General features: G+C 42.6%; 1 protein-coding gene across 4 annotated transcripts in view; it reads left to right on the forward strand.

The window, feature by feature from the left end:
• The window catches only part of LOC136874672 (uncharacterized), a 226,927-nt gene that overhangs the window by 176,322 nt on the left and 28,621 nt on the right, over positions 1-21,984 (forward strand). For all 4 annotated transcript variants that reach the window (XM_068227739.1, XM_068227738.1, XM_068227740.1 and 1 more), the window contains one exon: positions 14,894-14,942. In XM_068227739.1, the coding sequence (XP_068083840.1) occupies positions 14,894-14,942 (49 nt within the window). The remainder of the gene's footprint in view (positions 1-14,893; positions 14,943-21,984) is intronic.

The following is a 21,984-nucleotide window of genomic DNA, read 5'->3' on the forward strand; positions in this document are numbered from 1 at the left end:
AAATGTCAGACATAAATTTCGACAGTTATATGTGTTATGTGAAATGAAAATCCACAGCTGAATTGAAGTCCTAGGGGTAAGAGGTGAACATTTATTATGTTCTACTTAATTCTGCTCGGTAACGTATATAATATCGTATAGAGAGTGTGCACTAGTATAATGTAGAGGTAAATTTGTTCTGGTTTTAACTCTCGTTAGCAATGCTAGTGTTTGCTGATGTGAGGTGGTATACTAGCGCTGCAGTGGTCAAGACGCGCACTGCCAGGCGGACACTGTTTTTGAAGAGAGCACTGCGATTGAGCAGGCTTTGTATTCCTTGTAGGCTAAGTACAGACTAGGATTGACAAATTTATAATGAGCTTTATTTAGACTTTATATTGTCATACCATTCCTGACCCGGTCGAATGACTGGAAACAGGCTGTGGATTTTCATTTTTATTTTCATTGTCAAATTTTTATGGAATAGCTTATTATTCTTTTATTATAAAGCAAGTGTAAAAAAACTGAGAACTTAAGCATACGATACTACTAAATCATTTATCAGATAATTGATAATAATTTGAAGCAGTACTTTACCCTAATATTAAAAGCGTTATATCAAGCTTTATCAATCATGTCTTACGGATTCTAGGCCCAGGCTTATCAAATTTGTAATAACGGTATGTCTACATAGTCTGTATGAAAATCACGTAGTCTTTTTCAGTACAGCTGTTTAGTTCTAAACAATAATCCCCGATGAATTGGAAAAGGACAAACAAGAAAAAGAAGAAGCATAAAGTCTAAATTTCTAGTCCTTCTGCTCTCTGAATCATCCACCCTATAACCTGTTTAGTTCTTGATTATGGTAATTGAAAGTTATTTTATAACAGTTCAATTTCTACTCACATGTGAAAAGAAATACCAGATCCCTTCTGATAACAGTCTGTACAATTGAAGGCTGCACACGAATTCACATTCGTGAATACCTTTCTATTCCACACCAGGAAATACTCAAAATGGATTCATAATATTGTAAGTAATCAATTTTATAATGTTATGTTGTAAACAATAACATTATTATTTGATCCATCTAATGAAAAGGACGTGAAGAAGAAGACGAGTACGTGTTGAACATTCGCAATTCAGAAGCTATTTGGATATCCTGGCGAAGAGATTACAGTAACCACCCCCGATAGTGGAACCCTACTCTGTTAGCGGCTTACTCGCTTTAAATATTGAAACGTTACGTAATGTATTGGAAGATTTGCTTGGTGGGCAAATAAAAAAAATGTAGATGTAGAGACACGGTGATAACGACTGGTTCGTCCTTGGCTCTACGCCTCGTTATTAGAGAGAAGGGTAGGGGCCAGACCACACCGTCGACTGTCATGAATTTTTTTACCGTTGTTTTCCATTCTCCTGCACTAACGTGAATGCCGGGAAATTTCCTAGTATAGACCACGACTGAAAAACCTTAATATTAAGGTCTGGACACACCAACGCAGGGCATGGGAAGCGGGAGCGAAACCTACAATCCCGCGGTAGCTGCGAATTTCGTCCTTGTCTTCACCCCGGAGTGGGAACAGTAGCGTCTGATGAAGAAGTGCTTCTGCTTCTAGCAGTTGCTGAGAATGATGACCGCAGGTTCGTTTATTATTATTAATTACTACTACTTTCTTTAGCTTATTCCAGTTATTTCTGCGACACTGGGTTGTCCAGCAATAAAACTGCTTTAATAGGCAGCTTTTCTTTCTCAAAAACGTTTTAGTTTCAGGCACGAAAACAAACGGGCGTGATCTCAGGAGAGGGGAGCCACAGTACAATGACATGTCGGGAATAAGCAGGGAATGAAGTGCTGAGGACAAATTTTAAATTTTAAAAAGAAAAATTCAAATAACGCTCGGATTCCCGACACTCTACTTTTTCTTTCAGATTTATGGCTACTGGAGATGCCTATTCTACAATTGGTCACTGTTTCCGAGTCGGATTGACAACAGTTGGTACTATTGTGAGAGATGTTTGCGAGCCTTTCTTTTTTTTTTTTTTTACAATTTGCTTTACGTCGCACTGACACAGATAGGTCTTACGGCGACGATGGGACAGGAAAGGGCTAGGAGTGGGAAGGAAGCGGCCTTGGCCTTAATTAAGGTACAGCCCCAGCATTAGCCTGGTGTTAAAATGGTAAACCACCGTCTTCAAGGCTGCTGACAGTGGGATTCGAACCCACTAACTCCGGAATACTGGATACTGGCCGCACGTAAGCGACTGCGGCTATCGAGCTCGGTAAACTATTTGTGACAGAATGCAAGGAATATACTGTACATGCCAGAAGCAAAAGGAGACAAACGCAAAGAAAATTACAACTTACCGTATCGAGTGTGTAGAGCGAGAAGAGTCGTAGAAAATTACTTCGACATACTAACACAGAAATGGAGAATGTATTGCAAACCCATGGATGATAATGTGGACACAACTAACCTAATCAACAGAACAACGTTCATTCTGCACAACTACTTGACAGAAAATTCAGCATATTACGAACATTTAGATCCACCGGAATCGGAACTCAGAGCTTTAGAAAATGTAGACAATATGTACGACGAGCACCCGCTGTAGCTTTTGCTGATCGTGAGACATTTGTGGGGTTCTTTGGCATGCATACCAGTGTATAGATAGTTTTGGCATACATCTTGCATGTATCTGGATGCTTATGCTTACGAACGGAGAAATGTGTGCAAAGGAGGGGGGGGGGGGGGGGGGAAGACACAACAGACAGTGATAATTAAATACGCACCCAGCCGACGCAACAAAGCAGATAGGCCTGACACCAAGAGGAAGTCGGCGTCCCCTATAATGTACACTTGTATTGCCCATGATGTCGACCCAGCGTTCCCGGAAGAAGACATCCTCAAGGAACTTCGTCCGACCGGCGTCTTGTGTGCCGCCAGACTGTACAAAGGGGGCGCATCTACAAGGAATGTACTCTTATATTACCCATCGCTGGAGGACTATTTCAACGTTTTGGATAATGGTGTATATATTCGAAGACAGCTGCATCAAATAGGAGACATCCCAGCAAAACTATTCACCCAGCTAATGAACAAAGACTTAAATACTTATCTAGACTCACAGCGCGCTGATGCTATGCGGAATATTGAACACTTTCGCGCATCGCCATGTTACGGGCGCTTCAGCTTCGAATGCATGGGTAGCACGTGATAATGCTTACAGTCCCGTGCATGTTTTCGATTTTAATCGTGTCTGTTAGTGGATCTGTTGTAGTATTATATGTGACGGAATGATAATATATTGTCAAATATTTTCAAGAAATGTGGGAGCTGATACATTATGGTAGTTAAATTGATCGGCGTCCGCCTCTGTGGTGTAGTGGTTAGCGTGATTAGCTGCCACCCCCCGGAGGCCCTGGTTCGATTCCCGGCTCTGCCACGAAATTTGAAAAGTGGTATGAGGGCTGGAACGGGGTCCACTCAGCCTCGGGAGGTCAACTGAGTAGAGGTGGGTTCGATTCCGTGGTTTCCCACTTCTCCTCCTAACGTAAGGCCACGGCCGTTTCCTTCCCTCTTCCTTGCCTATCCCTTCCAATCTTCCCATCCCTCCACAAGGCCCCTGTTCAGCATAGCAGGTGAGGCCGCCTGGGCGAGGTACTGGTCATTCTCCCCAGTTGTATCCCCGACCAAGAGTCTGAAGCTCCAGGACACTGCCCTTGAGGCGGTAGAGGTGGGATCCCTCGCTGTGTCCGAGGGAAAAGCCGACCCTGGAGGGTAAACAGATGATGATGATGATGAATACTAGGCATAATGCCGGGAAGGTACCTAACTTACGGCCCATTCCTTCCCACTTCCTTGTCTCTCCCATCCAATCTTCCCATACCCCCACAAGACCCATGTTCAGCATAGCAGGCGAGGCCGCCAGGGCGAGACACTGGTCATCCTCCACAGTTGTATCCTCTATAATGGGATTCCTCGCTGAGTCCGAGGGAATAATCTACCCTGGAGGGTAAACAGATTAAGTAAGAAAGAATGAAAGAGCTGTACGATCAGCTGATCTGCCTAGCCTAGCTTTCTTCCGGACTTGCGGTATTACATGTGCCGTCGCATGTGCTGAAAATATAATTCTAGTCCGAGCAGTAAACTCTTGCCATCTAGCGGCAAGCTTTTGTAAGAACTACTTTCGCTTCACCTTGCAGCCACCACGCTGCACACCGTTGCAGCCAATTCGAACATTCACCGCTAGATACCAGCACAATCATGCGTCAAGTGCGAGCCTCCTTGTTGAATTTCTCTGTATTAAACTAATGTTGATTTTATAGAAGTAAATATTCCTCCAACGTTAAGCCGTATCTTAACACTGCCGTCTCTTAGAAACCTTTGACAAATTCTGAAAGAAAACAACGTACCAGGAGAAACTTACACTTCAAAGGCAATTACTTACATTGAACAGTGCGAAAGGTTCTGTATATATTGCAAATTCTATTCTTCAGTGCTGGATCATTTACTCATTCACTCGTAAGTCATTCAATGTGTTTGGTGAATATTAATATTTTCATTCCTATGGTGTACATCTAGTTACAAGTTATCTCTCAGGAAAACCTGATTATATTAATTTATTAAAAGTACTCGTAGATGATAAACAGTCCGTTCTCAATTTATAGCTATTTATACCTATAACTATAAATGCTTACATATAAGAACCATTATTCGGTTCATAAATTTTTGGATGCCCTAGTTTCATTAACTACGGGCGAATTATTAAAAATGCGTAAATAACGGGTCAGTCCGCTACAGTGATGTAGTGGTTAGCCTGATTAGCTGCCATCCCCGGAGGTCCGGGTTTGAATCCCGGCTCTGCCACGAAATTTGAAAAGTGGTACGAGGGCTGGAACGGGGTCCACTCAGCCTCAGCCATCCTGGAAGTGGTTTCCCACTTCTCCTCCAGGCAAATGCTGGGATGGTACCTAACTTAAGGCCACGGCCGCTTCCTTCCCTCCTAATTGCCGTCCCATCCCTACACAAGGCCCCTGCTCAGCATAGCGGGTGAGGCCGCCTGGGCGAGGTACTGTTCATTTTCCCCAGTTGTATCCCCCGACTGCCATTGAGGCGGTAGATGTGGGATCCCTCGCTGAGTCCGAGGGAAAAGGCGATCCTGGAGGGTAAACAGATTAAGATAGAAGAAGAAATTATGGGTCAGATTAGAGGTGGGGATGGAGCGGAGCAGCTATGTTGTGATGTAGAGGTGTGACAAACGGTTATTGTTGTATAACTGCTACAATAAAGTAACTATGAAAAATAACGTCCAACGTTACTCACCTTTTATCCGTTACAGCCTGGTCACGGCTTCAAGCATGTCTCCGTATAACGTCCATAGTGGTGTGACTAGCAGTGATTTTACACTCACAGGTCAAACTGTGATTGCTATTTTGAAGTAGCTGTGACTTTTAACTGTGATTAACTGTGATTCAGCCAAGGCCACTCGAAATATGACCATCATCACTCTGCGGCCTACAGGAGTACCGAGGAGTACGATGTCGTGCAGCATTCAGTACACGGGCGAATTCGCGCTAACGCTGAAAACAAATACTCATTTTCAGAATCATATTTTAAAAAGTTATATATATATTACCTTTTTTCAAAAAGTACGCCACCGTACGAATCAACTATTTTTTTTATAACTGCTATTTGATGTACCCGTGTTTCCCTACGGGATTTTAAGAAAGACTGAATTTGTGATTTTCCTAACAGGAGTAAACATAGGTCATTACAAAACAGTCAGTAGGAATGTAGCGATTAAAAGCAACGTTATCATATAAAATACTCGATCAAATGAAAAACTGCAGATTTTCTCACTTTTAACGAACAGTACTACGGTGCCGATCTAACAGTCCAAAGGTCCAGAGCTGGCATGACCAGGCCGTAGACATCCGTGAAGATGCTATTATGAACCAGTGTGTTACTTCCCGCCAATATTCAGGTAGGCTGTTACACTCGGTATGACCGGGCGAGTTGGCCGTGTGGTTAAGGGTGCGCAGCTGTGAGTTTGCATCTGGGAGATAGTGGATTCGAACCCTACTATCGGCAGCCCTGAATATGGTATTCCGTGGTTTCCCATTTTCACACCAGACAAATGCTGGGGCTGTACCTTAATTAAGGCCGAGAACGCTTCCTTCACACTCCTAGCTCTTTCATATCCCATCGTCGCCGCAGATTCTATTCACTTTCCCTTCCTGTGATCGTATGACAATGTCGACAATAGGTGTTTACAATCACAGCGCAGCCGCATCTGCGACTGTGGTGTGGGTCACAGTTAGACTTGGACTTGTGAGTGTGATGCTGTGACTACTGATTAGATCTGATTTTGTTTTAATAGACATACATAATCTTATTGATTATTTTTGAAGTGTTAAATTTATATATTTTTGTCAATGTATATTAGACATTCTTTTGTGATATACACCAGGATCAGGGCCCTGACCCACCAATGATTTATGTTAACTATTGCTGATGATGCTCACAAGGTTGAGTGAAACATGTCCAATTTGTGATTAAATGGTTTCATCCTAAATATAAGGATTTTGTGTATTGGAAAGGTGGTTCATTAATTATAATAATTTGATACTCTGAACTCCAATACGGTTGGAAAATGAGATTTATAACTTGTAATGAATGATCAGTGTTGAGGCCATCTGTTCAGACGGTCCCGGGTTCGATTCCCGGCTGGGTCGGAGATTTTTATAGCATCTGATTACTTCTTCTGAATGGGGACTGGGTGTTTGTCCCAATATATTCATATTCAGACAACATACTACACTATCAACCACCAAAGAAACACACAACACTGATTTTTTTTTTGCTAGGGGCTTTACGTCGCACCGACACAGATAGGTCTTATGGCGGCGATGGGATAGGAAAGGCCTAGGAGTTGGAAGGAAGCGGCCGTGGCATTAAATAAGGTACAGCCCCAGCATTTGCCTGGTGTGAAAATGGGAAACCACGGAAAACCATCTTCAGGGCTGCCGATAGTGTGATTCGAACCTACTATCTCCCGGATGCAAGCTCACAGCCGCGCGCCTCTACGTGCACGGCCAACTCGCCCGGTACAACACTGATTACATCCCTCTATATAATGTTGGCGTCGGGAAGGTCTTCCGGCCGTAAAACAGGGCCAAATCCACTTGTGCGACACAGTTCGCACCCGCGACCCCACAGATGTGGGAAAAGCGGGGGGGGGGGAAGAAGAAGAAGAAAATTATTATTAGCTTCCGGAATCCGCACAAATCCACCACTCTTACTTGGATCCAAGGACACTCATTTCCATTTTCGATATTCTACACCACCTAAATATGTAAGTTTGGACACTTACAAAAATAAAATTCTGGATGAATGCCCCCCCCCCAAACTGAAATCCTGGCTACGCTACTGCTGGCCGCCACTACTGTCCCCGTCTGCAGGGGGCTTTAACTGCTAACTGCTACTGGCTGCTACTATTGGACATGCTGTGCGTTTCACGCTGTTTGATCACGTTAGTTTAAGCGTGCCGCATGCGAAACATCACAATCGCAGTTAAGACTTGCTAGTCTGGCCAACCCGCTAGCAGGTTGAACTGTGATTTCACACTAGCAGTGATTTAGTAGCAGGTTTGCAAATCACTTCCCATCACTAGTAATAGAGTGTTGTAAGAAAGACGTAGTTATAGTTATCATTTGCACGTTACAACTCAACATATTGGTGCCGAAAACTCGCTCACGGTACAAATTACGTATCACTGCATCACGAGACGACGTTCTTTGAACATTCTTAGACGAAGATATGAAGTGGAAACAGAAGGGAAGTGGAGATTACATTAAATAAGACACGGGACTTCACAACACGAGACGCCAGCCAGTACCATCTGACACACACTTGATGAGTACAATATTTATTCATTCTGTGAAATATATCAAGAATCGTTTGTTTAACAGATCATGCTAGCAAAGGAATTCGCAACTACCGCATGGATTGAGTCGAAATTACTGGGGCATGCACGCATGATTGTCTCATTGTGCACGTGTAGCCTTTTTGAATAGCTATAGGAACGCCATCTGCCTAGGTGTCTCCACGGTTAGGTACGTGACTAGTGCCGCCATCTGTCAGCACCTACTGGAGTCAGAACAGTGCATACTGCGCCATCTCTACGACTTCACCATACTACATCGCCTTAGAACTGACCTCACTTCTAATTGACCGGCACTTTCCATTCACAATGGCTGACAATGAACAGCATCTTAAGAAGCTTAAACCATCGCCCTCTACTATGACTGCGCTAATACGCCTTCCCAATACAGCAATATGAGCGATATGGGCCTAGTTCCCATTTCTACCTCCGAGCGCTGCTTCGCTGGCATTGAAACACGATTGTTCATAACAGCACACGTTAAGTGTTTTGTATATTTCTGTTCAAATATAAAGCCAATCACTCAATAAACATATTTGAATCGCACCTTACACCTTAATAAAGAAATTCAGTGAAGAACGTACCCTTCCGCAGCGGAAAAACCGTACAAAATAATGTGAACGGTACGTAGTAAATACTGTAGGAAATAAATATATTCACAGACTTTTCTGTTTAAGTGTTTACCGTTCTCGCGTTTAAATCTTTCAAAGATCTCTGTTATTGATGTGGCTATGTTATTTAAGAATACAGGAATAGCACACTCGCAAATAACTTCACTCAACTAAAAATGTCCGATTTCAGGAAAAGTGAAGTGAGGAAATTCACGCAACACAGGCACTAAATAGTCACTCATAGACGCAACAGGATTTTTATGCACAAATGGTTGTGCTTTCAATAAAAAATCATGAATAACTTTCAAAATCCACAGTGGCAAATCAGATGTGTACTGCAGCCTGCTGTTTTAATATCTTTTATACGAGTAAATCAAGTCCATTAGCACTGTTGGTCTGCTGGTCTTCTCAAAAGAATCAAGCATCTTGTCCGACTGCAATGTTGCTACATTTGTGCTACTGACACGTATGTCGAATCAATTCTTTTATCGATAACTTGTATTTGATAGTGGTACCTGCATTAAAAAATCGTGCATATTTGTATACGAATCGTCTTTTAAATATTATAGGGCTGTTATTACTTCAGTCATAAAAATATATTTCGCGCGGAGGACATTCATTTTCTTAAACTTAGACGGCTCGATGTTTTTGGATGTAAATAAACCAGTTCCACAGTTTCATTTGATTGCATCTGATACAGTTTCTTGATAAAATCACGATTTATATCCTGGGAACCATCAAACATAGATTTTTCGAGTAGGCTAAAGAATTTTTTACTTTTCAAAATGTGCCATTTGTCGAAAGCAAGAAGATGCATTTCACTGTCAACAGGATGACAGATCATCAGTTCAATGTGTTTTGAAGAAGATATTCTTCTTATCATGCTAACATTAGTCTTATGATTGTCACTCACAATGCGCAACACGAAAAATCCGCAAGCTTTGACTTCCTTTATTGTTTTGAGTGTTAAAGTATGCAGTTCTGTTCCTAAAAGCCTCTTAAAGAAGAAAAATGCTGCTGTAACCTTTATTTTGTAGTTACAGCAGAAATTATAAAACAGAAAAAGTTATTAACTAGGGTAATTCGATTTCTACTTTCGCTTGGATGACGGTCATCTTGAGTAGTTTTTATTCGCTCAACGTGGAATGAAGCGTCTTTCTGTTGAAAGAAGGTGTCGAGTTTCTTGTCATATAACATCTGCTGTTCGATGGACTACCAACAATCACAATCTCTCTGCTCTATTTAGGCACTGACTTTCTGCTAAGAGACACTCCTTTACTAAGAGTGTTACCATTCCAGTCTCGCAGTTTATATCTCCTACGTAGCATGAAAGTGTGGATTTATTCGGCGTGGCAAACATATTGTTTCGATGATCTTGAATTGAAAGTCGGCAAGAATCCTTTCTTGAAATAACATTTAGCCATTTATGACGTTGCTCGTTGAGAGGAAATTCATGAAACGAAATCCCACTTTCCAATCTGCTTCTCATCTTACATTAAGGCACACAACAGTAAACAATATTGTGTACATAAACATTAAAACTGTTCACGACCAAAGAAATAACCAAGTAAGGTAAATACAGGCTCAAAATTACACCAGTACTCTTAGCAATAATCACTGAGCGTGTCTCGTAAAACAGACTAAAGCCAGCTTCTCAGCGCTCCAAGCGCCTGAACTGGTAACTACGCCGTGTTCGCTCGTTTACATGTGTGACCGGGCGAATGAGAAGGCGTATTAGCGCAGTCATAGTAGAGGGCGATGCTTAAACGGAAGCGAACAACTCAGCGTAATAATGCTACACGCTTCTCCACATTTTTAAAAGGCTGTAATGGCTCTACAGACCTCAGTGAGATTCAATACATCCATGATCGTCTTCAAGATACATTGCAACAGTTAATAGCCTTAGATGACTATACATGACCTGTTACAAGATGAACATTATGAAGCAGACGCATGCACTTGTGAATAATACATAGACACCTTGAAGCGCGCTCTTCAGAAGGCTAATAGCCTTCTCGGAAAGAAGAAAAAACAAACTAGCGTGTCTTCTACACCCTGTTCATTCCACGAATATTCAAGGAGTAAAATTACTAACGATCAGGCTCGAACCGTTCTCCGGAGACGTAGAGAAGTGGTCCCGCTTCTGGGAGCAGTTGAAGTCATCAGTAGACAGCAACCCTTCAATCTCTAATATCGACAAACATGTCTTCTCCGCGGGTACCTAGAGGACGAACCTAAGGATTTGGTTGATGGAATACCAATAACCGTCGACTCATACGAGGAGACAAAACGGATCCTAGTTTCCCGATACGGAGACAAGAATCGTATAATCCAGGCTCATCTGAATTATCTCGAAGCTCTGAAACCGATATCATACGCATCTTCCGATGCCTTATATAGCACTTACACTGAATATAACAGACGCATACAGGCATTACGAGCATTAGGGGAAAAGGTTGACGACTACGGACGGATGCTAGCTCCCAAGATATTACGCGCGTTTCCGGAGGATATCGTCTCCCGGTGGATCATATATTCTAAGAGGGAAAATATCGCAGAAAGTCATATAACGAAACTTTTGGAATTCTTGAATGACGAGGTGGAAATTGTGCCTTTTCGGACACGTTCACACCCACAGCTGCTACGCTTCACGTGAATGCGAAATCGAAAACGGTAGACAGAAGAACGAAGAAGGGACCATCGGCATTCTGCGTATTCTACGAGTCACGATATCACTGGGCACAAGACTGTTCCAAGCTTTCCAACATTATCGAACGAACTGATGAGCTATGAGCTGCTCATCGATGCTTATTGTGTCTCAAGCGAGGACACAATACAAAAGACTGCAGCAAAAGAAGCAAGGTAGCATGTTAAATGCAAGAAATCACATCATGTGTCAATCTGAAACGAAGAACAGGAATTTTCAGTAGGAAAGATCGACGAATTGCCTCACTTCACGCATCTCCAGACTGCCAGTATTTGGATCACGAGGCCGCCTGGGTTAAGGAAACGTACACGTTGCCTATTCGACGCAGGAAGCCAATCCAGCTTCAAGCAATCGAAACTACGCGTCGTGGGACACACGACTATAACCGTTACAGGTTTCGAATCACCTCACTCTACATCCAGAAACCGTCGTCTCATCCAGTTCAGCATTACCGGAGTTTGGACAAACGCTACAGTAAGCCTCTCAGCGTTTCAAAGCGAAAACACGTACTCACCACATCCAGCTGTCCCGCACGACATTCAAGCCTTACCACGAATTAGAAAGCTGCAGCTTGCGGATCCCAATGATGACGGACATGACCATCCTATTGAAATCCTAACAGATGGAGATCAGTATTGGAAGGTGATGAAAGATGATGAACTGATTCGCCTTTCAAGTTCTGCAATGCTCCTTCCATCGATATTTGGTTGGGTTTTAAGTGGCAAAAAAATCCGGTATCACTGTAAACCATGTCCCTGTGAATCACGTGCACTTCAACGACAGACTTACGGCATTGGACCACGAAATTCGCCGCTTCTGGGACCTGCAGACCTAGGGAATCAAGGAACAGAAGGAGCGATTACTAATGGCGAAAGTCGCTGCCATTCTACAAGATTTTACCGAACACAAGACGGACGGAGAGTGGTTTCTTTGATTGGAAAGGAAGACGCATGCCAGTCTTCAAACCGCTGCAACGCAGAAAAGCGTTTCCAAACACTTCAAAGAAAACTTAATGGCAAATCCGAGTTCCGGGAAATGTACCACTCTCTAATGATAGACTACATTGAGAGAGGACACGTCGAGATGATCGACACTCAGGACACCACGGACGACATCTTCTACCTTCCTCATCACGCAGTGAAGAAAGAGAGACACAACAACATAACAACCAAATGGAGGATTCTCTTCGATGCTTCATCCCACGACCAGGATTCACCATTCCTCGATGATTTTCTGGAGCCAGGGCCTAATCTCTTGCCAGAAATACTGTCGACACTGATCTTTTTCCGAATGTTTCAGCGAGCGATTATCAGGGACGGAACTCATGCACTTTTGCAATTGTCTTTGGAGAAGTGTGACAGGAACTTAACCAGGTTCTTCTGGTTTTGAGCCGAGAAGGACGAAAAGGGAATTTGGTGTACGACAGATGACGTAATCACGTACAGATTCACTCGTTTACCATTCGGGATCACGTGTAGTCCCTTCCTCCTCTCTGCTACCCTGCGTGAATTGGCTACCATGTTCAGTGATCACTTCCCCACGGCTGCGAAACTGCTTGACAAGAGTATCTTCAGGCAGAATTCGATATATTCGTCACCCTACAGCTGAAATAATCAATCCATGCTACCAGGTTTCTACCGTAAAATACTAAAGAGATAATATCATATCATGAGGATGCTTTTCCGATAAACGTTTAGGCCCGTTAGTGTATGTTCTATAGTAGGTATCATGTAGGAACATTTTGGACAATAAAATGTTATCTTATGGTAGACGAAAAATGGCACGTCAATGGCTTCTTCAGGGTGATAACAATCCTAAACATCGTTCTAGATGTGGACAAGAGTAACTTCAGCAGAATTAAAGTCAACATTTTGCAATGGTCAAGACAAAATACAGATTTGAACCGATAGAGCACATGTGTAACCTACTTGATAAACGTGTTAGAACAAATGTATGCACCAACAGACGAGGCCTCTTGAACACTTTGCGATCTTAATGGAGCAGTATTCCTAAGGAAAACGTACGACGTCTTATTCATCCCACACCTGCATGATACGCAGCCATGATGTGCTATGTAGCCAAATATTAGAAGGTGTAGGCAAAAAACATTACGTATTGTTATTTATTTCTGCAGAATAGTTAAAGGTATTAATTGCCCAAAAAATTATTATTTAATTTGAGCATTCTCGTTTGTTTGCAATAGAAGCCACATTCTTTTTTCTATTTGTTTTACGACGCACCGACATAGATAGGTCTTAAGGCGACGATGGGATAGGACTGTGAAGGAATCGACCGTAGTCTTAATTAAGGTACTGCACCAGCATTTGCCTGGTGCGAAGACTTCGAGCGTTACTGCATGTATAGTTTACACAGGCCTCTTTGGTTTCATTTATACCCCTGTTGTGTTGAGATACGACAAACCTTTTGAATTCCCACCTCGCCCATTATCATCCCTCATTACAGTGCATCTGTTTCAAGTATTCGCAATAATCGTATATCCTACTAACCTCTGGGATGAAGAGACAGTTGCATGGCGCCTCCTTTAAACGATTCTTCCTTAACTTAACCTAGCTCATTTCCTTCATATTCCTTTTTTCTTCTTCTATTGTACATAGTACATAGGTGAGGTAAGGGTGTATTCTGCCCGAAGGCAGGTCCGAACCTCCGCAGAGGTGTTCCTGAGCCGGAGTTTACGTGCGGTAGGGTGGCCAGTTCCTTTCCGCTCCTCCATTCCCTCACCCCCACCAACAGCGCGTGGCAAGCCATCCAACTCCTGACCACGCCCAATGTTGCTTAACTTCGGAGATCTCACGGGATCCGGTGTTTCAACACGGCTACGGCCGTTGGCTATTGTATATAATGTAATATTTATTTATTTATTTATTTATTTATTTATTTATTTATTTATTTATTTATTTATTTATTTATTTATTTATTTATTTATTTATTTATACTGTACTATACCATTATTTAAATGTTATATCTGTATTTATCTTACTGTGCCTAGCTATAAGTTCTTCTCTTCGTTTTACGTTCAATCTTTAATTTTTCTCGTCGTTTCTTTTGCCTGTATGTTTTGTTGTTAATTATTGTGTTTCTATAGTTATTTTGTAAGTTTTTAATCATTAGATGTTTCTCCTCATTGTTCTTCCACTTATGTTTTTATATTTGCTTTGTGCTACTCCATTGTAAGTATATTTTTCATTGTGGAACTCTGCAATTCGGCTTCTCGCTGTTTTGGTTTCCTAAATAAATAAATAAATAAATAAATAAATAAATAAATGGACATTGATGGCATGGAATTTTCCATACATAGCAGAACCCTGCATTTTGAATAACCATGCCATTTAGCGACCTACCTCGATAGCTGTGTGTGTGTGGACCAGTTATTGAAGATCTAGAAAACCAAAGTAATGGAGGTACAACGATTAGGACCTATGTCAGCCCTTCCAGTTGCTTAACTAATCAACATACGTCTAGTACTTGCATCTCGAATGGACACTCAAGTATTCTAACGTACAGTGCATTAAGCTCCTATTAAAGTGAGTTTCATATCTATCGTTTGGTGGTAATTTGAATATCTTTGTCTTTGAAATCATTTACAGTACATCTGCAATATGAGTTTCAAAAAAAATCTTTCTTTTCACAGATTGACTGCGGATTTTGTTATTACGAATCAAACAACTACTTCTTCAGCGGTAAGTTTTAAACTATTGATTATATATTTATCGTATAAACTTTAGGTGCATTTTTCTCCCTTTATCTTCATTCCCCTTTTTCCTTTCCCCTTCTCTTTCCTTTGAGTCCTAACTCGGAAATGTTAGAATCCCCTGCAGATTCACCATCATCTGTTATTGATACCTTAGACTTCAGCAATACTCTAGGGAGCAGACGAGGGCAGGGGGTCACTAATATTGAGCACACGACCACGATTTCATTGTGAGCACTGTAGGCACAGGCTTGAGGTTACCAGAAGTGGATACTAGAAGGAAGAATGTAAATTCTACAAACAGAGTTTTACCAGATGCGGGCACTAAGAGCATCATTTAGATGTTGGTACTGCGAGCTTCGTTAAACAATGGTAGGCGTTACGAGCACCATTAATATACATGAAAAAGAATGCAGGTTAAGTAACACAGAAGTAGACCTAATTCACGTACGATGCATTTGCACAAGTTTTTGATCAATAAATGAAGAAAGAAAATATGTATCTATAAAATCACAACTTTGATATCTCGTTTGAAGTTTGTATAATATACATATTTCTTGACAATGTTAATATAAGGTGGTTCGTTATCTTGATATGATACATTTCTACTTCATACCATGCAAATGTTGGGACTGTACCTTAAATAAGTCTACGGTCACTACCTTCCCACTCTAAGCCATTTTCCATCTTTGCGTGGCTGTAAACCTTTGATGTGTTACAGCGACGTTAAACCACTAGCAGCCTCCATTTCATTATCATAAACGTATTTAAAACCGTTCGTACGCAATGCCTAAGACAAACTGGCTCCTTTCCACCTTGGACTTTCATTACAATCCTCAGAACGCGACTCATATACCAGGTGTATGCATAAGTTTTTGCCGGTTTTTGCAGTAAATAAAACACGTAACTTTCAACGGAAAATCATTTTTTGCTTATACAAAATATTGGCCATCGGCTTCTACACACTTTGCCCAGCTTTCAGGTAAGTTATGAATACCATGCCAGAAAAACTGCTTGTCTTTTGCGGCAAACCATTCGTCGAGCCATTTTCCAATTTCCTCGAAATTGCTGAAGTGCTGCTCTGCGAGTGCGTGTCCCATTGATGTGAAGAGGTGATAGATGGCGCCAGGTCCGGGCAGTACGGCGGGTGCGGAAGGATGTCCCATCCAAGCGATTTCAAGGTATTTTTCACTGGTTTTGCTGTGTGAGACGGCGCATTGTCGTGTAACAAAATCACTGCGCCATGTCTTTTGGTCCATTCCGGTCGTCTATCAATCAATGCGTGATTTAAATTAATCATTTGTTGGCGATAGCGTTGTGAGTTAAAGGTTTCGCCGGGCTTCAATAGTTCATAATACACAATACCGCTCTGGTCCCACCACACACAAAGCATCTTCTTGCCGATTAGAACATGTCTGACAAGTTCTAATCGATGGAGCATGTTCACCATAAAAAAAAGCTCAGAAGAAGGAGATAAAGAAAAATAATTCAGAGATAATAAATAAAATTATACCTCATCGTAATCCCTTACTTACTGGTAAAGTATGAAGGCCTTGATATGTTCCTTCTCGTGTAATATCACGTCATCATTGAATTATAGTTAGAGTGACTAAAGTTAAACCTACCGGCAAAGAATAACTTCCACAGCCTTTTCCTTTTGATTAAATAAGAAAAGCAATGCGTGCCGCAAATGTTCTTTTTCAGACACAAATGTCGACCTGATCACTGAACGATACAACACAGATGCTAGGTTTGGCGGACTCACCTTGTGTACTGGTAGGTTAATACTAGACGAATAAACTGACGTATGTGTCAAATTCATACACTGCGTAATGTTCGCTGGCGCCATCTCTTTTTCTCCGGGTACTGCGGTTTTCCCTGTCATCTTTCATTCCAGCAACCCCCCCCCCCCAGTATCATTTCATTTTATCTGTCAGTAATTAATCATTGCCCCAGATGAGTGCGACAGGTTTCGGCAGCCGGCACAATTCCTATCCTCGCCGCTAGATGGGGCTTCATTCATTCCATTCATGACCCGGTCGAATGACTGGAAACAGGCTGTGGATTTTCATTAAGAGAAATACTTAGCGGAAATGCGCACAGATTGTCGTTCGTCGCGGCTAACCAAACTGTACAGCGCCACAGGAAGTAGTGAGGACCCGCGGAGCAATGTGTAGCATGTTCTTCGGCGAAGGGTAGCAGGGGTATATTTTTTCCAAGGTCACCGCATTCGTCAGTCTGACAGTCTCACTCAGTCAATGTGTCTGTGTCTGTTACTTTGTTACTGTGTAGTCAAACACTGAATTACTTTTAAATTCTCTAATCACGCCGTACTGGGTAATTGTAATACTTCTTTCTCTTCTTTATCTGGTTACCCTCCAAGGTCGGCTTTACCTCGGACTCAGAGAGGGATTCCACCTCTACCGCCTCAAGGGCAGTGTCCTGGAGCTTCAGACTCTGGGTCGGGATACAACTGGGGAGGATGTCCAGTAGCTCGCCCAGGTGGCCTCACCTGCTATGCTGAACAGGGGCCTTGCGGGAAGATGGGAAGATTGGAAAGGATAGACAAGGAACAGGGAACGAAGCGGCCGTGGCCTTAAGTTAGGTACCATCCCGGCATTTGCCTGGAGGAGAAGTAGGAAACCACAGAAAACTACTTCCAGAATGGCTGAGGTGGAAATCGAACCCACCTCTACTCATTTGACCTCCCGAGGCTGAGTGTACCCCGTTACAGCCCTCGTACCACTTTTCAAATTCCGTGGCAGAGCCGGGAATCGAACACGGGCCTTCGGGGGATGGCAGCTAATCACACTGACCACTACACCACAGAGGCGGACTCATTGTAATACACGTGTAATTATTATTGTTCCTTTGGTGAAAGTTTTATTGTATGGTACAGTTATTATCGCACATAAGTTGGTAGACAATCAACCTTTATGTCTCTATCGAAATTCGCACAGAGAGAGTCAAAAGCTTACCATTTTATGGCTATTTCTTTCAATTTTTATGACTAACCCCGCACCCCACTATACCCCGCAGTCCGGGTACTTTTTGTTCTCTATAATTTTTGTGCCCCCTTATTATTCAGAATGGCCGCTACTGTGCATCACACGATGAGGTAACTACATCATCATCAGCAGCAGCAACATCATCATTTTGATCATTAGAGTTGCACGGTAATCGTGAACAGGGCACCAGCGCCAATATTGTTAATCATGCATCACCTGTCACCAAACGTATCAGAAATACATCATGTTAATTGCGCCCCTCCCTTCTTTACCCCCTCCTCATCCCTATCTACTCCTTTGTTTACATTGCCTGCTTTCTCCAGCAAGTCACTGCTTGCTCCCTATCCACTCCTTTGTTTACATTGCCTGCTTCCTCCAGCAAGTCAGTGCTTGTTCTACATCAGACATTAGAAGTGAGTTTCATAAATATTCTTTTTCCTTTTTAATTTCTTTTCGATATGTTTATTCATTCCTAATTCTGGCTATCATTTCCAGATTTATTTAAAGACATCATATTATGACAAGAAGACCATAACCCCAATTTTTGTTATTAGATGTATTTTTATGTTATAATTATTCCTGTAACATTGTGTTTGATATACATATGTTTTAGTTATCACTAAAGCCCGGATTTTTGTGCAGTAAAAGGATAGATTGCAAACTAATTTGGTTAGTGGAAAGTGTCGGCCACCAGCTCTTTCATAGTGTAGCAAGGGTAACATAAATTATAGGGGTTTCTGATGGGTAATACTCTTACTGTTTATGCAATCCCCATAGCATAGCTGTTGTGAAGGTAGACTATACTTGCTGCTTGCTTCAGTACCTTTGCATTCTAACCTATTAATGCATGAAAGTCCGGACTCTAGTTATCACATAATCTGTTTAATTTATTTGGCTGAAGATGGCCACTAAGTGGCTGAACTAGTCCCAAGATTAATTTCTTATAATTGCACTTCTGTAATTCCGTTCGCTGAGTCCTTGTTGCACCCAAACTTCGCAACGAAGGTGTTTCCTCACATCACAGGACGATAATTATATTCAGCACTTGAGTATTTCTCTTAGGTTACTTTCGACCAACTCCTTAAGACTTCCTTCGTCTGTAACAATGGGTCTTCTGGTAGGAGGTTTATCCTTTAAGGAGCGAATTCCAGTCCGATGGTTACCCGCATCTTCACCGTCAACAGCACAAATTTTCCTCCGAATTTTTGAAGCTTTTCTTTCTTTTTTTCCTTGGAATAATTCAACATAAGGTGTCTGAAATGATCATTTAAACCTTCCATGTAAATAAACACTAGTACATTCGAAGTGCAGCAGATTCTAGCAGGGTTACCGAAGTGAACAGGTGATTGCGAGTCATCTTTGCCAGCCTACGTTTATGAGTGATGCGGCAACTGCTCTATCGCTGCTGTAGAGCGGGTTGTCGCCGGTCCAGGCTGAAAATTCCTGCTGCGTGGATTAAAAAAGCGAACAGATTAGCGCCGTGCTTTGTTCGAACTTGAGACGGGTAACCACGACAGAGCAACGTTTACCTTGATGCATATGCAACCACTATCACGCACGAGTGGAGCGTGTAAACTTAAATACCCGAGTTTGCTCCAATTCGTTCGACAAGGCATGCTCGAAGTGAAGTTTGCTGACTAGGGAGGATGACCTGGCTTGCCTTACTGATGTTGCAATCAGATATGAGTCCGGCTCCATGGCTAAATGGTTAGCGTGCTACCTTTGGTCCAGTGGGTCCCGGGTTCGACTCCCGGCCGGGTCAGGAATCTTAACCTTCATTGGTTAATTCTGAGGGCTCGGGGGCTGGATACGTGTGTGCCGTCTTCATCATTAGAATTCGTCATAGGTAGGGCCCCATCATCACAGATGCGCAGGTCACCTATACGTCGTCAACTCGAAAGACCTGCACCAGGCCACTTCGAGGGCCAGGCGCCATCATTATTCAGATAAGAGTAAGCCCTTGTCTACAAAGAGCAAAGGCCGGGAATTCGGTGGTATAAAAGGGTGATGGATGGTTGGTTCAGGGTCGGTGGTTACAGAGTGGGTCTCGGCCCACAAGTGGCCATGGCTGGTCCGTAGTCCGACAGCTCTGCACTCAGACCGGCTAACCGAGCAGAGGAGGGGGGGCCACGGCTCTACCGTGACTCTACGCACTGTATTCGGGAGACGGAGAGGAGCCGGTCCATACCGTCGGCTGTCCTGAGAATGGTTTTCCGTTGTTTCCCATTCTCCCGGTGGAAGGAGCATGGAATTAGTCTACCTACTCTGTCAGTAATTGCCAGACGTACGTTGTGCATTCCATCAAGCAGGGAAATAAACTTCAATAAAGCGGGAATGCTTTTAAAGAGTTGTAGGAGTTAGCTAGACCCAGACCAAGTCAATGACTTGTTATTAATTCATAACAATCATAACAATAACTAATAATTTTACAATTCATTCCCAAATTGAAGCGAGATTGTTTGCGCTAGCCATATCTCCCTGGATAGAAACCTTGAGCAAAGAGGAATTTTTAAAATTAAATTAGTGGTTTATATTTAACTTTAAGTGATGTGTGTGTAGGTTTAGTTCTCAGCCCTAAAGCTGGTTGGATCCTCAATACCTCCACCATCAGCTGTCATAGATGGCCTAGGCATCACTGAAGAGGCGTACTAGGGAAATGAGGAGTGAGGTAGTTTCCCGTTGCTTTCCTCATCAAGCCAGAAGTTGCTATTACATATCAGTCTGCCAATCCCACTGAAATGCATGCACCAACCGACCCTATGAACAACATTTTCACGCCATTCATAACAGGGAGTAGCTGCATAAGGAATGGCATTACTAGCATCGCTCATACCTCGGTCACTTTCATATTGTCGAAGCCAAGGCTGGCGGGACGTAGTGTTTACGAGCCGAAATCCTCTTTGCACAGTTTGTGTCAAATGTCTTTGGTATGGCTAGTAGTGAAATATATGACATGCATTAATAATGTGTATTCAGTTTCCGTATATAGAGCAGTGAAGTGCGCTAGCCAGGAGGAATACATGTGGCAGCACGTGAACTTCATTGACCATTTCTCCGACAGGAGTGATATTTACTACATTATTTCCAGGTTTGCTTACATGCGAGGCAGAAACACAGTCTAGAAATATCGTATTTTCATGTCCAGTCATGAGTCCACCATTGTGGCAAAAACGTAATGTTTCGAGAGATAAACTTAAGCGGGACAAACGTGAGTACGGCTGAACAAGGACGGAGGGAGGTGAGCACATCTACCTGTGACTGAGATAGCGCGTGAAGGAGCGAGTATCAAGGGGCAAGGTCGAGCGTACATAGATCGTCTGGCCTCAGAGAAGCGAAGTTCGGTCATAGCCATACTCGACAAATATGAACCGAGAATAGAGCGTGTTTTGCATGACACTAGAACAGGCATAGGTCTCCACATAATAGCCCGGCACCATGGCTAGGTGGTTAGCGTGGTGTCCTTTGACCACGGGGGTTCCGGGTTCGATTCCAGGCAAGATCGGGAATTTTAACCACCATTGGTTAATTTCGCTGACGCGGAGCTGGGGGTGTGTGTGTCCGCCTCGTTATCGTCATTTCATCTTCATCCCGACGCGCAGGTCACATACGGGAGTAAAATCAAAAGACCTGCACCTGCCGAGCCGTACATGTCCTCAGACAGTCCCGGCACTAAAAGCCATACGCCATTTCATTTCCACAAAATATATTGTCAAAGCCAAAGATCAGACTGTGATAAGTCATTGAATGTAACACCTTTTATCTAGCCTATGCCACAAGATATATTACCAGAATGAGGATAATGAGCAGAAACACTTTTATAACAATCTCGGTGTCAGGGGTAATGTTAATATCTGCCAGATATATTTGTTGTACAAAAAATGTCGCTGCAACACTTGTCTTTAAATCATTAGTACAGTATTTTCTATATAGCAGCAGAATGGCTTGCATAACGCTTCATGTTTACAAGGAGGAACTTTCTTGCAGAGTGTAACATAGCCCTCTGCTTCATTTCTACAGGCAAAC

Source organism: Anabrus simplex, chromosome 5, assembly GCF_040414725.1.
Source record: "Anabrus simplex isolate iqAnaSimp1 chromosome 5, ASM4041472v1, whole genome shotgun sequence".
NCBI classification, from domain to species: domain Eukaryota; kingdom Metazoa; phylum Arthropoda; class Insecta; order Orthoptera; family Tettigoniidae; genus Anabrus; species Anabrus simplex.